Genomic DNA, 18099 nt, shown 5'->3' with positions numbered 1-18099 from the left:
GGTTAGGGAGGAGGCTTTTTGCTTTGTTGGTTCAGCAGGCCTTCGGGTCCTGCTCGGCTCGGTAAGCTTTTTGGAGAGCTGCTTTGTTTGGAAGAGAATTGAGCCGGTGCTCGGCTCGAGCTGCTGGTGGTGGCTTCTCTGGCTTGGTTCGTCGAAGAGAGTCGGCTGCTTTTGTTCATCGGAAGAGAGTTGAGTTGGTTGCTCGGCTGGCTCTTATTGGTTCGTGGAGCTCTTTGTTCTCCGTTTGGTTCCCGGCTTGGTGCGACTCATCAGCCTCATCTTGGAGGTGGTTCCTCTGGGAAGCGGCGCATCGACGGGAAGGATCGGTGCCTCGTCTCACCAGCACGTGTTGAGAAGCGAGGGAGGATTCGCTGGAGCTCGGGAAGGATCGCTGCTCACGGCGATTGGATACAGCTCACTCTCGCTGGAGCCCGAGTCTGAACAACTTGAAGACCACACGAGGTGGAGAGGTTCGAGATCAGTTCTGGGTTTCAGCTCACCTGTCCTCCGAGCTGGAGCCCGTTATTAAAGGCCTCAGCCACCATTTCTTGTGTGTGTGTGTGTGTGTGTGTGTGTGTGTGTGTGTGTGTGTGTGTGTGTGTGTGTGTGTGTGTGTGCGCGCGCGCGCGTCCGTGGGCCCGTCTTATAAGTAGGAAATTGTTAAGTGCTCTGTGTGCTGTTAATGTTTGCATTGTATTTCGCATAGTCGGTATAGTTCTGCTCTTATGTGCTTCCCTAGTTCCCCATTTTTTATTAATAAATACCCCAATTGTTAAATGTTTTCAGCTCGTCGTGTCGATTCTTTCATTGACTGAGCATTTCGGGTGTTGGTAGTTAGAAAGCCGTTAGTTTGCCGTAAAAGGGGGACAAGCCCCCCTTTTACGTTTGGACCGACGGTTCTCGGCGATTAAGCCGCTCGGAATCGTGCACAGGACAAGCTCGCTTAAGCGGCTTGTTCCTTAAGAGATCCGTCGAGGGTGGAATACCCCGGTAGTTGGATCACGTGGGTATTTAGGTAAATTGAAGATTGGCAATCGACCCTATCTCACGTGGTCCGCCCATTGGCGTATTTCGGTTCTTGTACAAGGACCCCTCGACTCAGACTTATCCGTTCGGTGATCTATATTCCAGGTGATCGGTCGGGCCGACTCGACTTGCGGCTCTATTGGAGCGGTCGGTGAGCGGCCGACGCCCGGCACCGTAACAATATATATGAATCAGTTTACAGGTGATTATGACAATATACGTGAACGTGATAAATTAAACGCATCAGTTATCCTGGTGTTGGCTCAGTGGTTAGGGTGGTGGCTTGGGATCCTAGGGTCCTGAGTTCAAGCCCCGTCAGCTGCTGAATTAATACACCAGGGGGTTGACTCAGCCTGTCATCCTTCAGAGGTTGGCAAAATGAATACCAGTTCCATTGTGTGTAATGGTAGAGGGGCACTGCATCAATGACACAATTGCGCATCAATAAATGATAGCTACCCCAGCAGCTAAGCTGCCATACAACCACCACCAAAGACATCAGTTTAAACAAAAACCGAATCGGCGACTGATGAGGCAACTACTATAGAGAGTTGAAACTTCACTGCCAAGAACCAAACGATAATAAAACAAGTCGGTAGGCGATGAGGGATTCGCTCGGATCGAAGCGCTGGATACGATGCTTTTCATTCTGACCGATCCACTGACTAAGATTCATTGCCAAGACGTATTGGTTCACATACAATTGTTCCTCTGCCTGGCAAGATTTTTCCTTTTGCGTATTTTGCCAACTTGCACTCCTCATAAAAAATGACGGTAAATAGACACCCTATTTTTGGAGGACTACCATTTGAAAAATAATCGGTTTGCTGGTTTGTGCTGTGGAGCCTCACGTTGCAGACACACACACACACACACACACACACACACACACACACACACACACACACACACACACACACACACACACACACACACACACACACACACACACACACACATGGAAAACCCGATAAACATCTCTCAGTGCTCTTGTTTGACCACACCTCCTGAGCTACACAATATTTTTCATAAACCACGCCCACTTTCCTTCGCCACTCCCACTTTAAATAAATAATTGAGGTGGTGTGTGGGTTGTGGAATCGCTTTCAATAAATAAATAAATAATTGGAGGTGGTGTGTGGATCGTGGAATAGTTTTCGGTAAATAAATAAATTGGAGGTGGTGTGGATCGTGGAATTGTTTTCAGTAAATAAATAAATAATTGAAGGTGGTGTGTGGATCGTGGAATTGTTTTCAGTAAATAAATAAATAATTGGAGGTGGTGTGTGGGTCATGGAATCGTTTTCCGTAAATAAAATAATTGGAGGTGGTGTGTGGGTCGTGGAATCGTTTTCAGTAAATAAATAAATAATTGAAGGTGGTGTGTGGATCGTGGAATCGTTTTCGGTAAATAAATAAATAATTGGAGGTGGTGTGTGGATCGTGGAATTGTTTTCAGTAAATAAATACATAATTGGAGGTGGTGTGTGGGTCATGGAATCGTTTTCCGTAAATAAAATAATTGGAGGTGATGTGTGGGTCGTGGAATCGTTTTCGGAAAATAAATAAATAATTCAAGGTGGTGTGTGGGTCGTGGAATCGTTTTCAGTAAATAAATAAATAATTGAAGGTGGTGTGTGGATCGTGGAATTGTTTTCGTTAAATAAATAAATAATTGAAGGTGGTGTGTGGATCGTGGAATCATTTTCAGTCAATAAATAAATAATTGAAGGTGGTGTGTGGATCGTGGAATTGTTTTCGTTAAATAAATAAATAATTGAAGGTGGTGTGTGGATCGTGGAATCATTTTCAGTCAATAAATAAATAATTGAAGGTGGTGTGTGGATCGTGGAATTGTTTTCGGGAAATAAATAAATAATTGAAGGTGGTGTGTGGGTCGGGGAATCGTTTTCAGTAAATAAATAAACATATGATATTATTAGAAATCCACAAAGTGATTAGAAATCCACAAATCCGGTGATTCCATTTATTTTGGATCCTTTTCACTTTGGTCAATAACGTTTGGATCGAGGAGAGATCGAAGGTGGAATGACGGTGTAGTTCCTTACAAACACTATATACACACCTTAAATGACGGCAAATAGACACCCGATTTTTGAAGGACTACCATTTGAAAAATAAAACCTCAATCAAAAATCGGCTCGAGTAAAATGTTCTAAATATCTCGAAGTGTTTAATTCCGAAGTCTCGTTTCTCTACATTCAAAACTGAAGGACAAGTATTGAAGATACTGTACGCGGTTTTGCGGCCGCTGTACAGCAACGGGTGGTTGCTAGGCAACGAAATTCAAACGAGCACATTCCCAGACCATATGGCAACTGTTGGCAAAGTTTCATCGAAATCGGTTTGCTAGTTCGTGCTGTGGAGCCTCGCGTTGCAGACACACATACACACACACAGACAGACAGCCGGAAAACCCGACAATAAGGGATATCTCATATATAGCGAATCCAACAATAACAACATTATCGCTAACTATATCGAAATCTTATTTAATATAAAATAAAGTTCCCTGACTTGTGACAAGTGATGCTCTTGGTCACTTTTCAATGGCAGGAATGCCTGATTGCAGACAAAAGCACAACGGAACACCAGCCGTTTCACTGAAACCAGTGCAGCTGACCAGCTTCTGGGGTATTCCAAGATGGCAGGTTGCTGGTGCCACTCGCCGCCTATTCATCATCACAGTGAGGTTCGCTCTATTTATATAATACAGCTTCGTGGCATCAGCCACTGGAGCAGCATCTTTTTTTGGGTGCGAGAAGATGGCCGTGCCCAGTTGCAGAATCGCTTGACCAAGCAATTTCGAGCTTCCTATCAGTTCACATCACAATTTGTATTTGCACGACTTATTTTGAAGATAATTAGAAATATTTTATCATATTTTTAGCCAATTTAATACGCTTAATGTTTTATTATTTTGGTATGAATACCATGCCTCAATGGTTTAATATATATATATATATATATATATATATATATATATATATATATATATATATATATATATATATATATTCCTGGGCCATGGTTAAGGCCCTCCTCTCCCCCCTCCTCTCTCGCCCTTCTCCCTCGCCCCTCTCTCACCCCCACTCCCACCCCCTCTCTCGCTATCTCTCTCCTCCCCACTCCCACCCCGTCTCTCTCCCCCTAGTCTCGCCCTTCCTCTCTCGCCCCTCCTCTCTCGCCCCCACTCTCATCCCCCCTCTCCCGTCCCCCCCCTCTCGCAGATATTGTTCGACAGATAAATGGCCATAATTTGGAAACCGCTCGTCCGATTAATATCAAACCTCAAAAAGGCACATCCGCGGGTCCCCAGCAATATTCCTGGCAAGTTTCAATCAGATCGGACCGTCAATGGTGCAAAAAAAAACAAACAAACAAAAAAAAACATAAATAAACATTAATTGTGACGTCATTCGTGACGTCATAGCACCGTGTCTTGTCATTGGTCGAGAGATAAATGGTCGTAACTTGGGAACTGCTTATCCGATTAATATCAAACCTTAAAAAGGCACATCCACGGGTCCCCAGCAATATTCCTGGCAAGTTTCAATCAGATCGGACCGTCAATCGTGCAAAAAAATTAATAATAAATAAATAAACAAACAAATATTAATTGTGACGTCATTCATGACGTCATAGCAACGTGTCCTGTCATTGGTCGACAGATAAGTGGCCGTAACTTGGGAACCGCTCGTCCGATCGATATCAAACCTCGAAAAGGCACATCCGCGGGTCCCCAGCAATATTCTTGGCAAGTTTCAATCAGATCGGACCGTCAATCGTGCAAAAATAAAAAAATAAATAAACATTAATTGTGACGTCATTCGTTATGTCATAGCAACGTGTCCTGTCATTGGTCGACAGATAAGTGGCCGTAACTTGGGAAACGCTCGTCCGATCGATATCAAACCTCGAAAACGCACATCCGCGGGTCCCCAGCAATATTCCTGGCAAGTTTCAAGCAGATCGGACCGTCAATCGTGCAAAAAAAACCAAAAAACAAACAAAAAAACCATAAATAAACATTAATTGACATCATTTGTGACGTCATAGCACCGTGTCTTCTCATTGGTCGACAGATACATGGTCATAACTTGGGAACTGCTTATCCGATTAATATCAAACCTTGAAAAGGCACATCCACGGGTCCCCAGCAATATTCCTGGCAAGTTTCAATCAGATCGGACCGGCAATCGTGCACAAAAAAGTTAATAAATAATAAATAAACATTGTGACATCATTCGTGATATCATAGCAACGTGTCCTATCATTGGTCGACAGATAAGTGGCCATAACTTGGGAACCGCTCGTCCAATCGATATCAAACCTCGAAAAGGCACATCCGCGGGTCCCCGGCAATATTCCTGGCAAGTTTCAATGAGATCGGACCGGCGGTCGCAGACAGACAGACACACAGAGATTGCTGGAATTATCGATCGATTATCTGGAGCGGACATTCTGAGAGAGTGCTAACAGAGGAATAAGATGCATACGAAGCTGAGAGGAGCTTGGGAAAGTAGACGAGCATTGTCAACTGATTTTTTTTTCATGAGTACCAAACCATTTCTGCTTGCACTCATTGGAGAACCACACCAAAAATAAATAAATAAATATATATATATATATATATATATATATATATATATATATATATATATATATATATATATATTGTTGTGGTTGAGGAAATTTGCAAACCACCATTCAGGTCCCATAGGTGAGATATCTCTGTAAGTACATGTGTAGTTAGCCCCAAACCCGTTGTTTAGAGGGAATAAATGTGATTCATTCGGGCTGCGACGCTTTGAGATAGTCGTTTTTCTGTTCTATCTTTATTTTGAACCAACCACGTCTCAACCGCCATCACACAACAACCACCAACCACAACAACAACAACAACGCCAACAGCCACGATCTTTACCTTCACAACTCGCTCCCGCAAACATCGCATCACCGCCATTCCAAACGGCACCATGGCCATAAACCACCACCATAAACCCTCCACCACCTTCACCTCTCCATCTACCGCCATTCCCGTACCACTTGTGAGCACCGAGCATCGGGCTGTCTTGGGCTCGTTCAAGATGCGCACCGAGCCGCGAGTGCAAAATGCGCCTTTCCGAGGAGAATTCGTATCAGGAATGCTACACGCCCACTTCTGATCCGTCCAATCAGCAAGCGTGGGGAGGTTTGGCCCCGCCTCCAGACGCGTCTGTGTGGAATTGAGATATGCAAATTCTAGGATCAGGGGAGACTCACGCCCCTTTTCCTCCGTCCAATGGGCGAGCGTGGCTCCACCCCCGAGCTCGTTCTGATCCAGAAATTTGCATATGGGTTCTCCTGCCGGCCTATAAAGCGCCGAGTCGGTTTGGGCAGGGTCGGTTTGAGCGGAGTCGGCTTTGGAGGAGTGGGGAGTCGGCCTTGGAAGGGCGAAGAGAGTTTTGGGGCAGTCGGGTTGGAGCGCGGAGTGGAGTCGGGAGGCGAGGGCGTACAGGTGGTTTTCTGCAGTCGGCTGAGGAGAATTGGGGAAGAGACCGAAGAGCTCGCGTCCGAGGCAAGGAAGACGGCGGTCGGCGACGAGGTCGCGGTGGAATCGCTCGTCGCAGGACCCAAGCAAGCCAGCTATACTCTTTCCCCAGAGCATCAACAATTCCCCCTCTTTTTTCCCCCGCGCTGAGATAGTGCGAAAAGGGGGCCCCGTTCCCACCCCACTCCAAGCAGTGCCAACGAAACCCGCGAAGGAGCACGAAGTCGGGGCACCGCCGCGCCGCCACATTTGCGACTCATCACAAAGACACGGGTAGGATCCACCCGGTCTCGCGGACCTGACCGCTCTTTCAGGTCCCGCGCAAATATTGGCCCACAGGCCCCGTCTGCCCCCTTGTCTTTGAGGGTGGCCCTTTTCTTTTGCTTTTGAGTATATGTGTTGTTGGCGCCGTCTGTAAAGTAAAACTGTGTAAGTGTTGCCGTGTGCACGCGTAGTCGGTTGTAGATCTGCATTGTTGTGTTTCTTTTGTTGCAATTGTTTTATGTGCATAATTGTTTTAATTGTATATGTGTGCTTTCCGTGTGCCACGGAATAAATGTGCATCATGTTGAACTGTTTTCCCGTTTCGCTTCGTCTTTTCTTTAATTGAATCTCCATCTTGCTTCACGTAAAGGGTTGGTAGTGAGCTTAATACGCCCGATAATTAATCGGAACCATCGAGGCCGACGATAACACCGCTCGGTTATCCCGATAGTACGGAACGGGTCGCTTAAGTGGCCCGTGTCCAGAGTCGACCTGCGGCGAGGTGCGATTGCCCGGTCTACCCTCCGCGTGGGTACTTAGGTAGGTCAAGTTTGGCGAACAACCCTATCCCACGCGGGTGGCCGATTGGCACGATCGTGGTGAGGCCGAAAGGCCCACCCGTGTCGAGCTCCTGGCGTTAGTCCGAGAGGGTCACGACAGAATTGTTCGTCCGGTGGGCGACGTGCCGCGATTAGAGTTACGTGGCCGTTCGCACGCCAAATATATATATTGTTCAGGATTCAGCGGTGGCAGGATTAGCACCCTTCTCTTGACAGCCAAATGTTGAAGATGCGGCGTCACTTAACAGCACCGCTGTTTCAGGGGTTATAACGCTGGCTTGCTCGGCACAGGTCTCGGGTTACGCGCCTTAGATCACGATACCAAAATACACCTGTCCCTTGCCAGCTGGGGAAATAGACCCCGGCTGCAGACAGGATTTGTCCGAGACGGAGCGGAGTCTACCAGTCTGTAGCCCTTTTGGGTTTTATATACAAATCGAATGAATTGTTCTTCAGCACGGCAGGAATAAACTCAAAGCGGAAACTTTCATACGAATCAGCCAGATTTATTGGGGACACATCGGGGAACACAACACAAGCAAAGCATTAATGACAATGTTATTCATATATAACCCACTCTTGACTAGGGAGCTACGGATTACGGGTTTCCAAGGGAACCCAAGCGAGATAAACCTGACACAACATGCAGACAACATGTAGACAAGACACAGAGTACTTGCTGATGCCTCATGGACGAGAGGAAAGTGTCAAAGGCACGAATGCGGCTCGTGACAAGCCGATGTCAACGGATTTGAGCGCCCAAGCTCAAACACACCGCGTGGCAAAATGGCGGCGGCGTCATTTCTTTGTCAACCTGCTCACGCACCAGCCTCGGCGCATTCGGACCCCGTGAGGTCGACGGCACAAGACAAAAGATCTATGGGATGCTCCAGCTAGCTCTTCACAAGGTCCAGTATACAAGTCCAGGCCTGGCCTGTTCACGAGATCAGGCCAAATTGGGGTGTTGGACTCCGCAGGTGGAATGACGGGATTACAAGATGTGTCGAGCCGTGTAGTGAGTAGGGACAGTCAGTGGCTCCATCACTGGACTCCGGATGAACCTGTCGAGGACCTCCTCATTAAAGTCGATCGCCGACTCCCCTCATATAGTTCCTCCTGCCTCTTTCACGAAGCTCCCCTTTCGGGGCGGCCTTTTCACGAGAGCCGATCGCAAAAACCCTCTTAAAGTTCCTCCCACTGCCGATCGCCCTACTCGACTCATGCAGATCCACCCCTGCCGTTCCGGCGCTCGCTCTTCTCGAAGCCGACTCCAGACTCACACAGCAGCCAGTTCTCATCCAGCCGACCGCAGACTCCCACGAGCCGTTGGTTATACAGCAGATCACGACTCCACACTCTGGCAGTTCCACCCTTTCCTTCCCGGCGCTCGCTCTCTCTCGACACTCCCCGGGGACCCGAGATTGGTCCATCCCTCGAGATTGCAGCTGCCACCACCAATCGGCTGCCGACACTCTCGCCGACCGACATTCTCCGAGCGCTGGGCGGGGCTAGTTCTGAGAGGGGAAGGAAAAATAAGCAAGGTGCCTCCTGGTCCACCAGCACTGTACGAACAATGAACAGCCTGCGACACCTCCCGGCACACATGTAATGTCCAATTACTGAACAACCTGACACACCATGCATTTAAGGGGGAATCTGGGCTAATCCTATATTTAATAACCTGCTAAGGGCCATTTCCGCAACTATATATATATATATATATATATATATATATATATATATATATATATATATATATATATATATAAATATATATATATATATATATATATATACATACATATATATATATATACATACATATACATACAGGGGGCTGCAAAAGTAGGTATACAGTAATGAAAAACAAAACGTGCGCACAAAACGTATTTTATTGATTATACAAGCATATCAATAATAACATACCAATAATAAACATTAATCTAGTATTAATGAATGAATTTGAGTATTAAATGAATCCTATGACACTGCTATAGAAAGCACCACTATTATAATACTGGTAATACTGGTATAATCCTCACTGTATACCTACTTTTGCAGCCCCATATATATAGTTACGGTGCCGGCGGTCGGCCGCGAACCGACCGCTTTGAACGGAGCCGCAAATTGAGTCGGCCCGACCGATCGCCCGGAATATAGATCGCCGCCTGGATAAGTTCGAGTCGACGGGTCCTTGTTAAAAGAACCGAAATACGCCAATGGGCAGACCACGTGGGTTAGGGTCGATTGCCAATCTTAAATGTACCTAAATACCCACATGATCCAACTACCAGGGTATTCCACCCTCGACAGAACTCGTACGGAACAAACCGCTGAGCGAGCCTGTCCCGTGCGTGATTCCGAGCGGCTTAATCGCCGAGAACCATCAGTTCAAATGTCCCCCTTTTACGGCAAACCAAAGGCTTTCTAACTACCAACACACGAAATGCTCAGTCAATGAAAGAATCGACGCGACGAGCTGAAAACATTCAACAATTGGGGTATTTATTATTAATAATGGGGAACGAGGGAGGCACGTAAGAGCAGAACTATTCCGACTATACGAAATGCAATGTAAACATTTACAGCACACAAAACACTTAACAATTTCCTACTTATTAGACGGGCCCACGGACACACGTTCGCACACACACACACACACACACCCCCAAGAAATGGTGCCTGAGGCCTTTAATAACGAGCTCCAGCTCGGAGGAGAGGTGAGCTGAAACCCAGAACCTATCCCAAACCTCTCCACCTCGTGTGGTCTTCAAGTTGTTCGGACCCGGGCTCCAGCGAGAGCGAGCTGGATCCAATCGCCGTGAGCCGCGATTCTTCCCGAGCTCCCGCGAATCCGCCCGGGCTTCTCAACACGTGCTGGTGAGACGAGGCGCCGATCCTTCCCGTCGTTGCGTCGCTTCCCCGAGGAACCACCTCCAAGAAGAGGTCGATGAGTCGCACCAAGCCGGGAACCAAACGGAGAACAAAGAGCTCCACGAACCAAGAATAAGAAGCCACCACTCGCAGCTCAAGCCGAGCAACTGGCTCAACTCCCCTCCAAACAAAGCAGCTCGAAGCAAAAAGCTCTCCCAAGCCAAGCAGGACCCGACGGCCTGCTGAATGAAGAACGCCGAAGCAAAAAGCCTTCGAAAGCCTCAACCCTAACCCAAGCCAAGCAGGACCCGACGGCTTGCTGAACGACCCCCCTCAACTCCGAACAAACAAAAGATCTCCTCTTTGTCCTTCTCTGCCCCCTCCCCCGCACCCGGCGTGACTCATGCCCCAGTGATCCATCCCCCGCTCAACCACGGGTGGGAGGGAGTTGTTGACGTCATGAATCACGGGACGGCAGGGCTCTTCTTCCTCTTCGCAGAAGAGGGGGAGGGACGTATCCATTGTTCGCTCCCTAACTATTAAATCGATCCGCAGCGCATATAATCGATTTCTGAACATTTAAACAATGGAAAGGTGAGCTATCTAGGGAACAAGCACTTATCGACATCGCTGACGAAAGGAACCTGCATGTTGTGTGCAATCGAATTCCAAATTCGTAACACTACCCTCTCCCCTTTTTACAGACTCGTCCCGAGTCGTCAAATTTTTGTGTGACCAGCATGTGTAAGTTTTCCCCTAGTACATTCTACCTTCGGATCCCTGAGTGCGACATTTCTTAAAACGTGTCCCAAAAAAATAACCTAATGCACTGCGTAACTAACAAAACAAACTCTCAGACTCATTCGGACAACTTAACTAAAATTTCTGGCGCAAAAACAAACATGCAGGTGGGGTTCAACTTATCAACAATTTTCATTAAACTTTTCAATTACATTACACTAACCATGGCCCAGGACCTGTGGTCTGTGAAAGGGGAAAGGCAAAAGTTATTGCAAAGTCATTGGTGCAGGGGAATGGATGGAGATGCTCGCAAAACACAAATGAACATGATGGATGCAGGAGCTGCCTGCAGGGCAGTCCTTGCAAAACTGGATGTTCCTGGCGCACATGGTGATGGATGGACACAGGGGCAAACGCAAACAAGGGCGAGCAGGCATGGGGTCATGGCAGAGGCAGGCAAACTAGGCATGGCAAGGCAAGTCCATGCAGAACAGGCGGCTGCAGCACAACAGGCCGGCAGGTGAAGCTGGCCGGCCTCTGGTGTGGTTCCATCGGGTCTGGAGGTAGTGCGATGGTGCCGGCCGCTCTGAAGGCGGGTTCGGACCTAGCCTATTGTCTCCCCTTACTCTATCACCTTTGCCTGTCTCTGTTCATACCCACTCCCTTAATTTGCCACAAAACACAACAAAATTTAGCCCCTCTTTATTTTCATTATTTATATTTCCTTTTTATAATTGTCTCCCTAACCCCATTTGTCGTCTTTGTCTGGCTAACCTATCATGCCCACCCAGCCTACTCCCAACCTCTACGTTCCTGCTCTGGAGGGGAATAGGGAGAGACTAGCGCCCCGTCTCGAGGCCCAACAAAGCCTCAGAATGGCCTCCTCATAGTTCAGCAATCTACCAAGGTGAGTCCAGCGGCCTACAATGAGCGAAGGGATGGATGGTGCGAAGGGGTACATTTCCTATCTACCCTAACATTCATTAACCTGAAACTACCCCGGGGCTTTCCTAAAAACGCCTGACACTTTAAAACTATCGGTACTAAAAACCATGATTCCCTTTGCCTGTGTTGGTGTCCATTATAAATTTGGGCCTTGCCCTCAATTTTTCATTCGTGCCCTCGCACAATTTCCTGGCTGGGCAGCGTGGCTCAACTGGCAGGCACTCCCCCTCTGCCGACCTCCAACCATGGCACCCCCAGGCCCGCAGGCTGCCTCCGAGCCAAGCTGCTCCCTACAACGCGGGGGTTGCCCTCTCTGGCATTGCCCCCCTCCGATGCCCACGTGGCGTGTTTGTGCCCCGGGTCCCTTTCCGAGGGTCGCCCGTGCCCACTACACTGCCCCCGTGGCATTCTGGCGCTACAGGTCCCGTTTCCGACGGGTCGCCCGTGCCCACTTCACTATCCCGGACCCTCTTGGGCCCTTGGCTTACTCTGGCCGAGTAGTCCGGTGCCTGGGGTGCCCACTAAACAAATACTCAACTTTCCACAGCCACGCTCCCAGCCGGTCCATGAACTCTTGCACCCCTCCAAACGGGTTTCGTGCCTTCTCGACACCAACAAAACGACCTCCTTTTCGTAAATTGAACTACCCACAAGGTAACATTAAACTGACCCCAGGGTCACTTGGGTGGGAATCACTCCTCCCCCCAATCAGTCATCGCACCATGCACACCACATTAGCTCCACTCACACACTTGGGCCTGCTGTCCCACACTCATTCCTCACACACTTTCCATTTCACAACTCACACCAACACTCAAAACTGCCATCCTTCCTAATTAAATCCCCTGACTAACTCGTGCTCCCTAGTCATCCCTTAAAACTCATGCACGTTCCATTTACTCTACGTAGCTAAGCTACGTCTCCACTACACATTTCCAGTCTGTCCGTGTCTCCAAAAAAAAAAAAAATAATCCTACAATTCCCACTTTCTAAATCTAAACTGAAATCCCTCAAACTAATCCATTCCAGGGGCTCCATGAGGAACAACCCACGTCCCCATGAAGCCGGTCTAACTATCGCTAACCCATCCCCCTAACTAGTACTTCCTGTGCCCCCTAACAGGGGGGGGGGTCTTCCACCCCCTGCCTGGGGCTTGTGTCCACTCGAAGTGGCGAGGCTTGCTTTTTTTTCCCTGCGCACACCAGCGCGGCAATTCGCAACCTGCCCGTGACGTCATGGCAGCTGTTCGCGCACCTCGTCTCCTTGGACGGTAACATCCGGCAGGGATTCCTTTCTGCCGGATTTCAACCATGCAGCCACGACGTCACTGCACATCCCAAAGCAAGCCCAGCGTTTGAGGGGTTCCCCACGCGAGCACATGTGCTCTGCCCGTCTGAAACCCGTGCCGCGGAATCGCCGATGACGTCATTCACACCCCGAACCTGCGCGATTTCTCGCGCAAGCCGGGGTACGAGTGACGCATCGGGGAAGCCGCTTCGCACGCTCCGCGAACAGAACGTGCAGTGCAGGCCACATGGAGCTTTACACACACGCTCGCTTGGAGAACCCGTCCGATCCAAATTCAATAATTCCATCCTAACTTTTGTCCGTCTGCGGAGTCGGCTTGCATCCACCGCGGACGTTTCCGGACCGGATTTCACTCGCGCAGGCGCGCACGCGGCGGCCTAGTGCGAAGCACAGCATGGACCCCGCGCGCGCTGCTGTGCCAATCCGGCACGGTCCTCCAAACCATTACGGCCGCTACACGGCCTTTGTCCCTCGTCAGGCACCGTCTTTGTCGCACTCTCACATGCACATTCTCACGTGCCCCGACGCTCACACACTCCACCATGGCACTCGGACACGCGGTTGTGCCCTCTCGCATACCAACCGCCATTTCTCTTTCATACCGCGACCTCACACACGCGGTTTCTTTCACACACGGCGCTTCTCCCTTAAACACCTTTTCACTCACGCATCGTGCTTCTTCCATACACGGGGTTTCACACACACACACACACACACACACACACACACAGACACACACACACACACACACACACACACACACACACACACACACACACACACACACACACACACACACACGCCATAACACATACACACGGGGTTTCACTCACACAATGCGTGCTTTCCAGCATGCATTTTGCCACACTCGTAACCACACACACCGGGACGACCACGCTGGGGATTTGCGCTACCTCAAGCGCTCCCGGGGTCTCCATACCCCCCAAGCTCCGCGTGCACCCATTCACAGCACTCGCTCCCTCTACCTCGCAAGGCTCAACCGGACTCTCCTCGGCGCGATCCGCCTCAAGGGGGCATAGTCCCTCCCCTCGTTCCTGAAGGAGGCTATCCTGCTGCTTGCATCGGGTCTCAACACATTCCTCAAGCTCACCCCCATTGTCCTCCACTACCTCCATGTGTGTGTGTGTGTGTTCGTCCTTACTGTGTAGTTTCTCCGCTACCGTTTCTATCTCCCGCGTCTGTTATTTATTTTACTATTCGCGTCTCCGTCTCCTCGTCCACTATTTCCTTTTCTTCCTCGCTCCATTTTCCTTTACATTTGAGTCGTTCTTCCTCTCTGAGCCTCTTTAGTTGTTCATTTTCTTTCCGGAGCTTTTCCATCTCCGTGGACTCAAATTTTGCTGTTTCCTTGAGTTGGTTAATTTCAAACTCGTATTGTTTTTGTTTTCCACCCCACTGTCTCTCACATTCTTCATTCTCCCATCTCATCGTTTCCTTCATTTTGTTGATTTCCTTTTCCTGTTTCATTCGTTGTTATTTCACGATCTCCTCGAACTTCAACCTTGCTTTCTTTGTTAATTGTTCTTGTCTTTCTTTTTTAATTTTTTTCAATTGGCCGATCTCCTTTTTCCGTTTCATTCGTCGTTCTTTCACAATCTCCGCATACTTCAACCTTGCTTTCTTTTTTAGTTGTTCTTGTCTTTCCTTTTGTTTCCTTTCCCACTGTCTCTCATGTTCTTCCTTCTCCAATCTCGTTGTTTCTTTCAATACTCTTTCTTGCATCTCATTCTTTAATCTTGCTTCTGCTTCAAACTGTTCGATCTGCACAGTGTGGTTCCTTAACATTTCATTCTCCGTTCTCTTTCTTTCCTCTCTCAACATCCTCAGCTCGTTTTGTAATCCCGTCTCTTTGTTTTGGTGTTTCCGTAACTCAGAAGCTTTTTTTTCTAATTCCTCTCTCACCTCCTCACACTCCAACCTTGCTTTGGCTTCCAACTGTTCGATCTGCACAGTGTGGTTCCTTAACGTTTCATTCTCCGTTCTCTTTCTTTCTTCTCTTAACATCCTCAGTTCGTTTTGTAGCTCCCTCTCTCTGCTCTGGTGTTTCCACAACTCAGAAGCTTTTTTCTCTAATTCCTCTCTCACCTCCTCACCTCTTTTGCATGCTTCCCTCCTCACTTCGTCCATTTCCCTCCTGTATTTATTTAGGTATTCCAGGCGATCCTCTTTCATTGTTATCATCAGTTCGAGGCTTTTTCTGTCCTGATTGCCAATTCGTACCTCTCGCTTCAGTTGTTCCAACTCCAAATTGTGTTTCCGTTTTTTCCCATTCTTCCTCCAATTGTGCCCGAAGCCCGCCAATGTTCGCCTGCCTCGCCTGCCATGACCACGTGGTTTGAATCCTTGGTTGGGAGCCCCCGCCTTGTATTATGCCGTTCATTGCGCGATTAATAGCAGCCCGCTCACGCCTCGTGCCGCGCTGAGGTGCGGCCGCGCCGCCATTTTGAGACTCCGTTTTTGGTTGCCGGTAAAGTTCCTGCACAGGCCGCTCCCACTGACAATCCGTGGTGTGATTATAATAAAACGAACCGTCCCGGGCCATGGATTCTATTAACTCTACATCCACCTCACGACCAAACTGGCTCAGCTCGCCTTGGCTGAACATTTTGCGTGCTGGGAATAAAATTGATAACGCTCGTAATTTGGGGACACTGGGGGGCGGGGGGGGGGGTGGTTGCTCCGTATACCCCTGATCCGACTCCGTGAATTTTGCTACTGAGGCGGAGGGGGCCGAATCGAACTCCCGAACACCAATGTTACGGTGCCGCGGGTCAGCCGCGAACCGACCACTCTGAACGGAGCCGCAAGTCGAGTTGGCCCGACCGATCGCCCGGAATATAGATCGCCGCCCGGATAAGTCTGAGTCGACAGGTCCTTGTGCAAGAACAGAAATACGCCAATGGGCAGATCACATGGGGTAGGGTCGATTTCCAATCTTCAATGTACCTAAATACCCAAGTGATCCAACCACCGGGGTATTCCACCCTCGACGGAACTCGTACGGAACAAACCGCCGAGGCGAGCCTATCCCATGCTCGATTTCGATGATCCAGAGGAGGAATGGGAAAAGGTCATGTGGTCTGATGAGACCAAAATAGAGCTTTTTTGGTTTAAACTCCACTCGCCGTGTTTGGAGGAAGAAGAAGGATGAGTACAACACCAAGAACACCATCCCAACCGTGAAGCATGGTGGTGGAAACATAATTCTTTGGGGATGCTTTTCTGCAAAGGGGACAGGACGACTGCACCATATTGAGGGAAGGATGGATGGGGCCATGTATCGCGAGATCTTGGCCAACAACCTCCTTCCCTCAACAAGAGCATTGAAGATGGGGCATGGCTGGGTCTTCCAGCATGACAACGACCCAAAACACAAAGCCAGGGCAACTAAGGAGTGGCTCCAGAAGAAGCATCTCAAGGTCCTGGAGTGGCCGAGCCAGTCTCCAGACCTGAACCCAATGGAAAATCTTTGGGGGGAGCTGAAAGTCTGTGTTGCCCAGCGACAGCCCCGAAACCTGAAGGATCTGGAGAAGATCTGTATGGTGGAGTGGGCCAAAAACCCTGCTGCAGTCTGTGCAAACCTGGTTAAGAACTACAGGAAACGTCTGATCTCTGTAATTGCAAACAAAGGTTTCTGTACCAAATATTAAGTTATGTTTTTCTGATGTATCAAATACTTATTTCATGCAATAAAATGCAAATTAATTATTTAAAAATCATACAATGTGATTTTCAGGATTTTTGTTTAAGATTCCATCTTTCACAGTTGAAGTGTACCTATGATGAAAACTACAGACCTCTACGTGCTTTGTAAGTGGGAAAACCTGCAAAATGGGCAGTGTATCAAATACTTGTTCTCCCCACTGCGTATGTGTATATATATATATATATATATATATATATATATATATATATATATATATATATATATATATTGTTGGGGTCTTCGCGCCCGCCGGCGTGCGACGGCCACGTAACTCGAATCGCGGCACGTCGCCCACCGGACGGACAATCCAGTCGTGACCCTCTCGGACTAACGCCGGGAACCAGTCACGGGTGGACCTTTCGGTCTCACCGCGATCGAGCCAATCAGCCCCCGCGTGGGATAGGGTTGCTCGCCAAATTCGAACTACCTAAGTACCCACGCGGAGGGTAGACCGGGCGATCGCACCTCGCCGCAGGTCGACTTCGGACACGGGCCACTTAAGCGACCCGTTCCGTACTATCAGAATAACCGAGCGGTGTTATCGTCGACCTCGACGGTTCGATTAATTATCGGGCGTACTCAGCCCACTACCAACCCTTTACGTGAAGCAAGATGGGGATTCAATGGGGGAAAAGACGAAGCGAAGCGGGAGACAGTTCAACAATAAAGCACATTTATTCGCGACGAACGGAAAGCACACAAATACAATTCCACCAAATGCACACAAAAAAAAAACATAAAAGTGAAAACACAGTGCAGAGCTAATACCGACTACCGAGCACACGGCAACACTTATACAATTCTACTTCACAGACGGCGCCGACAACACATACCCAAAACCAAGGAAAAGAAATACCCTCAAGAATGAGGTAGGCCTGGGGCCGAGACCTGGTCGGGCCTACCCGTCTGGTGATGAGACGCGGAGCGGCGATGGCCCCGCAACCCGCGGGCCTCGTGGACAGTGCCTGGCAGGGGGGTGGGAACGGGGCCCCCTTGGTCGCACTATCTCAGCGCGGGGGGAAACAGGAGGGGGTTGCTGATGCTCGGGGTATAGAGGATCTTTATTATATGCGACGAGCGTCTCCACCTCGGCCAGCTCG

The 18099-nt window shown here is 48.8% G+C and overlaps 1 protein-coding gene across 6 annotated transcripts in view; it reads right to left on the bottom strand.

Annotated features, from left to right (window-relative positions):
* Positions 1 to 18099, bottom strand: part of LOC147009077 (uncharacterized) — a 113227-nt gene that overhangs the window by 26863 nt on the left and 68265 nt on the right. Inside the window, exon 5 of one of the 6 annotated variants that reach the window (XM_085862674.1) lies at positions 7317 to 8918. The exons of the other annotated variants lie outside the window; for them this stretch is intronic. Coding sequence (XP_085718800.1) covers positions 8623 to 8918 — 296 coding nt within the window. The 3' untranslated portion in view covers positions 7317 to 8622. Of the gene's footprint in view, positions 1 to 7316; positions 8919 to 18099 lie in introns of those variants that run through there. 6 annotated transcript variants of the gene reach the window in all.

This window comes from Eptatretus burgeri, chromosome 17 (genome assembly GCF_056783735.1).
Source record: "Eptatretus burgeri isolate ZD-2024b chromosome 17, Ebu_testis_v1, whole genome shotgun sequence".
NCBI classification, from domain to species: Eukaryota; Metazoa; Chordata; class Myxini; order Myxiniformes; family Myxinidae; genus Eptatretus; species Eptatretus burgeri.
The sequence above is the reverse complement of the archived record's forward strand: the minus strand, read 5'-3'. Positions and strand labels throughout refer to the sequence as shown.